Below are 7,128 nucleotides of genomic sequence, written 5' to 3'. Positions count from 1 at the left end.
ACCCCCCCCCCCCCCCCGCCCCCCCCCCCCCCCCCCCCCCCCCCCCCCCCCCCCCCGCCCCCGCGCCAGGGAGGTCTCTCGTCGGGTGCGGGAGGTTTTCTTGGGGGTTTTTGTTCTTCTTCTCTCTTTCTGGGGTTCCCCCTGGGGGGCGATGGGGAACTGGCTGTGGCAGCGGGTGTTCTTTGGGTCGTGCGGGTAAAGGGGGGCTGAACAATAGTAAACCCGTGTGTAATATTGCTGCTTAAGCTAGAGTTCTTCGACAGGAAGTCGAAGGATCTGAAGTCGAGAGATCTGCCATCGAAGGAAAGGACGTACCACTTCAAGCCGCATAACTATGCCACCAGCCGTCTTGATCAGCGGTTGAAGGTGATGGTTCCGACTGAAGTGGAATCATCTCTTACACACCACCGGAAATGGAATAAATCCGAGTAGGCAAACCAGCTTCCCCATGTTCAGAGTATTTAACACAGAGTAGAGGTCGAACGAAGTACTGTGATTGTCCTCGAATAGCTAACAACACAGTCGTTCTAAGGCCATCAATGTGAAGCATGGAGCTCGATTTAAATTCATTTGCGACCTTCTATCCCCATGCTGCCTGCATGGAGTGTCCCAGTTCCCTGCCAAAAAAAAATTACAAAGTACGCCAAATCCATACACATGATGCCTTTGAGGTCATCGTTCTAGATGCAAGTGGTATCATCGCGATCACAGGGAGCTCAAACACAAACGGGTATATATCCCACAGCCTCCGAAGAATAGGTGCCGTCCGGCCTTTTTCCTCTCAAGAACAAGTCTCCTCCAGTCATCCAGCCGCCCAAGAGCAAGGTCCATCCCGTCATTCCCGCATCATGCCTCCCGAGTCCCTGCCCACGGACCCGCCTGGCCCCAATAGGGTGATAATGAATGAGGACCGGGGGCGTCGAAGTCCACCCAGCTTTCCCACTCTTCGCTGGGCTTCCAGGTGGCATCCCCAAAGTACCCAGTGCCGTCGAATGGGTTGTGGTCATAGATATCGACCTCGATCTGGGAGGCTTCCTGGGGTACCGCGCGGTTGGAGGGACCGGGCGCCGGGACAGGGACCTCTGGAAGGGTCTGCGCGGGAAGGAGATTCTGGCCTTGTAATGCCTGGGATACGCCCTGTTGCTGTTGGAGGTCGGACACCTGTGGCACTAGGCTAGGCCCCATGGGCACCACTGCAAGATCTGCTGCATGTGGGACTGGTTCCATGGCCGAAGCATAGGATTCCAGCGCCTCCATCAGTGATCTGAGGTCCTTGATCTCGACCAATACGTGTTCGTATTGACGAATATGAGCGACCAGAGTTTCGGGCAGTGGTGTTTGGCCGGCGGGCCTGGCCAGGGCGTCAAAGCCGGTTGAATAAAGTGGAACGCGAGAGAAGATCCGGCGGCGGTCATCTTTGAGTCGAGATCCGATAAGCAACAACAGGGCTTTATGAAGGCGGCAGATGGCATCCCAAGTATTACGGCTGAACTCTCCCTCCTTCTTCTTGCGGGCGAGAAGAGTGGTACGGCCCTCTTCTGGCATGATCGGGATGAACCGAGGGTACTCTATGGTAGAGTCTGTGGCTCCCAGTGCCCGGAATTTTGCCGCTGCGTGGCCGGGGTCCATACCCTCGAGTATCCTCAGCGCCAATCTCCGACGGGGCTCGGATTTGAACGCGTCGCTGCCAAAGACTTGCATAAGGAGGCAATAGTCTTTGTAAATGCTCTTGAAGTGCTGGACCTTGAGTTCGAGCATCCGGCTCACCGCATGGTTTGTCCGTCCGTCGGACGGGACAACCATGCAGGTCTGGTCATGCTTGATGCACTTTTCACAGCGGCCAGACTCCGTCTTGACACACTTGATCTTGGATGTCTTGCACCGATCGCAGGCGTCAGACGAGCAACTGCGTCTTCGTTTGGGCGCAGGCTCGGGCGACCACCCAGAGCTGGGGAAACCACGCTTCAACGAAGGCGAAGGCATGGTGACGTGTGGAGGTCGCAAGGTGTAGAGTCTGAAGAGGAGTATGAGCAATTGGGAAAAGACGGCAACAGATGGTCAAGATGAGGAGAGGTCTTGGGAGGTAGAGAGCAGAGTGCTTACCTGGTGGGTGGTACTTGAGCTTTGGGAGGTAAAGAGAAGAAGAGTGGTTATTCGTTGTTGGGGTGGGAAAGTGCTGGTATGATGACTCTTCAAGAAGCACTTGAGTAAGAGTGTTGATCTTCTAAACCGTAGAACAGGTACTCAACTGGCTGGAGAAGTGATGCGTGATGTGTGATGTGTTTGGGGGAGAAGGGAGGGAGAGACTCGGGGGGAAAGGACTTCCAATATATAGCCAGAAGGGAAACTCTAAACAAAACCTCATCCTGTGTAAGCTTTCAACATCGCAGGGCGGCAAGAGGGCAAGAGGGCGAGGAAGGCGAGGATGACAAGGCATGTGGTCTCCACCGCCGTAGCGATCGACTGGACACTTCTTTTCCGGGTGATTATCGAGGTGCCTACGTTTAGAATCAGCGAAGCATAATCTTAAAAATCTTCACGCCCGAGCGAGAAACAAGTCCAGGTTTCACGATGACTCGATTTAATGTCCCGAGGTGTATAGGTGGGCAAGATGACGGCCGGAAGAGCCACGGTGTGGAAGTTTACAGGTTGACTATTGAAAGAGAATACATCTTACCGCACACAGAGATCACCTATCCACATCCCAGGGGAAGCTCACTTGGTTTGATGGACAATTACGTGCTGCCCATTCACAATTGTCTTGCTAGACGGGCAGTGGCAATGGGGTCACGGGGGTGTAAGTCTGGGGCATCGAGTTGGACCGTGCACCTTCCCTTTTTGGCCAAAGTTGTGCAAACTGGAGCCTCTGATTGGCTGTGCATACCAGAGGTTAACTTCCGGCCCCGGAACTCTAGCACGGCGATGCTCGGAAACCACCTGTTTAGGTATACCGGACCATTGTATACCTCCCTAGGTACCTGCCCATGGACCGAGGTACCTATTTACGTACCTGAGGGTATGTTATACGAGCAGTTGAGAACCTTAGCGTCCCTGCACAGCTAGGTAGGTTTTCCGGAATGACTCGCCGTTGACGAATAACTTGCCCGAGGTTCCATTCTTCCATGGGGTTCCGCTCTTCCATGGGGTTCCGCTCTTACCTAGGGCTCTGTTCTTCCATCCTCCAGCTGGGCTACTAGGGGAATAGCCAACTTGAAATCAATACCTGTCTAGTCTACTCTACTGCCCCTCCGCCCATATTGGAGTAGCAATGCCGCGGCTTTGCTTGTGGAAAACTCGAGGGGCTGTAAGTCAGGTTAAGGGACCAAGGAAGCACGCTCGTGATCCGACTTACAAGCTACATATACACCTTCTGGTGGCGATGTGGTGAGCGCATTTTCTATGCAGTGACTTGGAACTCTGTGCCGATCAGGTTTGACCTTGTCGACCTCGTAAGCGACGGATATCCACGCCATAGTATTGGCTACGAGGCCTCCATTTGTTCAGCCTCAAATTCTCGTATGCCAGGGTCATTATTGGAAGGAGTAAGGCGGCCTGGCTCCATTGCCCTTGTTCCAAAATGTTTCTCGTACTAACCCTACGTCACTTCCTAATCTCCCCTAGGCTGTTTTTCAGCGTCGAAACAGTCTCCTGCCATATTCTGTCCAGTTTTTCTATTAAAAACAAGATATCTGCAGCCTTGGTCACCGCACGCATAAATCTCACAAAGATTAGCTAATTAGAGCGTGCAAATTCTCAATATGGGTGGGCAGAACACAGGTGAGCCTCGAGGTGATGACATACTTAAATTCTTTTCCAATTTGCTGCAAGTCATGTGTTTGAACATTTAGAGGCCCTGAAAAATAAGACGTTCGGAGGGCTCAAGAGGTGGGAGATGCCCCTTAGGTAGCCTTATATAGGTATCTACCTACCTACCTATCTACCTATACACTATAGGGGACATAGATGAGGCTCAACCCTAACTAATCCATCAACTGTTGCAACCCCCGTGCCTACCAGCCACTACCAGCTACAATGTTTCAACTCTTCCATTTCTTCTAACTCATCCACGCTGGAACTTCACGTGGTAATTAAATCCATAATTGTCTTGCGGCCCAGACCACAAGGGATAATGGGGACAACTGGAAAAATTTTGGAACGCAACCGGCTAGAGAATAATTACATGTCCCAAGCTCACATGGATTCGTGAAGTGGCTGTACTCGTCAAAATAAGTCGGGAACAATAGTGTTGCTCCTCTTCAGAACTAATTACGGCCTTCACGGGCTGCAAAGGCTGCGAAGTTGGGAATTACTGTTTGCACAATCCCGCCATTGCCAACGCCCTCCAAGACACTCGACAATCGTCAAATAATTTAACGGCATAGCAGCGGTGTCACAAATTGCGCAATCAACCGACATGCCCAGGTTTGGATTCCAATATGTCAAGCGAATACTGTCGTGTGAGAAGCAACGAAGCATTAGCAAATGTGCTTGTTGTTGTGGTTGTCTTTTTTTTTTTGAAAAAAAAACCAAAAAAAAACCAAAAAAAAAAAAGATTAATTTTTAAAAAAGAATTTAGCCTCGCCTACAGTTCGTTCTTTCACGGATATATTTTCGGTATTCATGGGAAGTTCTTAGCGTGGTTCTCTTAGCATGGTTCTGCTATTTAGTATTTGATAATGGCGAAGAGTATTACTCCTTTTTAGCATGCCAGTGCCCTTCTTCGAGCATCCCATGCAATCATTCATGGCCGACCCACAGCATCATCTCCCCTTCGTCTTCACTGGCTGTCTGGCCAACTACTAGGAGCGGGAGCCCCTTAGGAGATCCTATTCCATCCTATCTGCTTCCTTTCGTGCTACTGCATATACCAAGACAGCAGACTACCTGTGCCGAAATGGTTGCAATTGTTCTTGTGTGAATAGTACCAGGATAGGTCTTAACGATTCCAGTCAACATTATCAGCCGTCCCAAGGAATCAATAAGGCAGTTGGTTTGCCACCACAATGGCCCCAGACGTAGAGCCCCTTGCTCACCATATTTGGGAGAAACAGCACTGGTTCTTCACAAGAAAAGTATTTCAATACGCCAACTTGAGACGATATTCCGTAAGGCCCTATAGCCACAAGCGACCCGAGGCAACCCAGTTCACACTTCTGGGGGGACCCGATCGTTTGAAGAGGCCCAAGAACAAAGGCATACGTCTACAAGAAGGCGTTCTGAGAAGAGGGACAGGACGGTTTACATTGCAACACTCAAAAATTGGGTGTAGGGATAACGAGGACGTCGGAGGGACCCATATGATCTTTGGAGACTCACTCTCTAAATTGACGTTCACCCAGCCTTCAGCAGATATTGACATCCGTAACGAAGTGGAGGCTGAGGAATAGGATTTTGTCCTCCTTCTCGAAAACTCGTTGGTAAGGAGGACGGAATGGGCGTCGAGCAAGACACTCCACGGAAAGCCTCGAATTCAATGGCAGGTACTTCCGTATTACCTGCTCTAAAGAGGGACACCTTGGGAACTGAAATGTTTCCCCGAAAAAGGCCACAGTCATTTTTCTGACGCCTTTCAGCAGGCATCAAAGGTCATCTCACTACTACATGCCAAGACATGGGTCTGAGAAGCTACTGCAAGAATTGTCAACGTACAGGATGACCAACGACAGACAAGGATGTTTACGGAGCCAGGTCTACCGACAATCCGGGGACGTGTCGGCATTCGCATTGTGGGAGCAGACTAAGATTCCGTCAAGATTATCAGGATTTAGACTTTCAAATGCTAAAATTCTTTTAAATGCGTGGGCCACAGGGCCAGAGGTGTGCCACTCGTTACAGAAGGAGCACAGTCATAGATATCTCACTTGAAGGGACCAGTAATTAGGTGTAGTGACCACAAGATAACAGGGGAGGAAGCAAGCCGGAGACGCCCGACCTGCCAAGGACGAGTAACACGTTCAGCAATGACATAGCTGGAGTCACGAACATGTTCGTGAGCCTAGTCGCGTCGCAGGCGGCCGCTCTCTGTCTTGGTATATTTTCGGATGGCCGAAGAAGGCAACTATTCTGGCCCCGGATGGGCATCCCTGTACCTCCGTGCCCAAGCTGAGTACGTTGTACTTTGAGGTTCCCACGTGCCTACCCAGCGGGGCGGGTGATCCTTCCGGGGCTGCTAACCGAATCCTCTTAGGACGCAACTCCTGTCCATGTGCCTAGCCAGTCTGGGCCGCGGAATCTTCCGATGGGGGTGATGGCTCATCAAAGGCATCTATGGTGGTGGTCACAAAAGTCTGAGCTCGCTCGTACTTGAAAGAAAGGGCAAGCCTCGGTGTTTTGAACGCAAAGCCAACTGATCTCAACTTCCGATTCCCTCCACGAGTGCGAGGGCGTTGGCTCGTTGACCTCTCAAATATACCAACGATCGTGGAGCTACGGTTAGCCTCTGCAGTACGAAGCTCGCGTAGCTCTTCCTGGAACCTGGAGCACGCAGACATGGCTGCGATATGCGAGTGTACCTCACTCCAAACTCCCACATGACAGTCAAAATGCATGCGGGAGACTCGTTGGTGATAACGCTAGAGGAGGACGAGTGCCTTCCTGGAAGCCTCGCACCAATTGCTGGGATTTTATTTCACTACCTCACTACCATGGTGGCATTGGGGGCTACGCTGCAGGTTGGCTGTTGGCTGAGGTGCTTCGTGTCCCATAATTACACCCCGAGTCCTGGAATATCTGATCTGGGAACCGGTCCTCCTCTCCTACCTGACAAGAGGAAGACGCAGAAGGGGCTTCGCGTTACCTGAAGCCGCGTAACGCGGTTTGGAAGCGATATCATAAGTAGCGTCGTTTACTTATAACATGGTGAACCATTGTGGTATGGAACTTTGAATTATATCCGCGGGTGATGGCGAGTCCGGTCGATCATATTTTCCCTGACAAACTGTGTGTTAGAAGTATTTGAGATTTACCAAACACGCATTGTGTCAGTCAGTTGAGGGCAAAATGACGGTGAAGTGGACGAGTAATGATAATATGATAGAAGACCAAATATGGCTAGTGGTGTTGAAGTAATAGACTACCTAAGCTTGTCTCGCGCAATGATAACGTCGCAGCGGTCGGTGCGCTTGAGTA

The 7,128-nt window shown here is 51.1% G+C and overlaps 1 protein-coding gene across 1 annotated transcript; it reads right to left on the bottom strand.

The window, feature by feature from the left end:
* Positions 1-846: 846 nt before the first annotated feature.
* Positions 847-1,983, bottom strand: QBC33DRAFT_510170 (uncharacterized protein; the record flags this gene model as incomplete). The annotated part of the gene is made up of 1 exon (XM_060425748.1): positions 847-1,983. One exon carries the CDS (start codon positions 1,981-1,983, stop codon positions 847-849), a length of 1,137 nt encoding a protein of 378 aa, XP_060288503.1.
* Between the last annotated feature and the right edge of the window lie 5,145 nt (positions 1,984-7,128).

The sequence above is a fragment of the Phialemonium atrogriseum genome (genome assembly GCF_030411735.1).
Source record: "Phialemonium atrogriseum strain 8032-3 unplaced genomic scaffold QBC33scaffold_1, whole genome shotgun sequence".
In the NCBI taxonomy this organism is placed as follows: Eukaryota; Fungi; Ascomycota; class Sordariomycetes; order Cephalothecales; family Cephalothecaceae; genus Phialemonium; species Phialemonium atrogriseum.
Note: the sequence above shows the minus strand (reverse complement) of the source record. Positions and strands in the feature narration are given on the sequence as shown.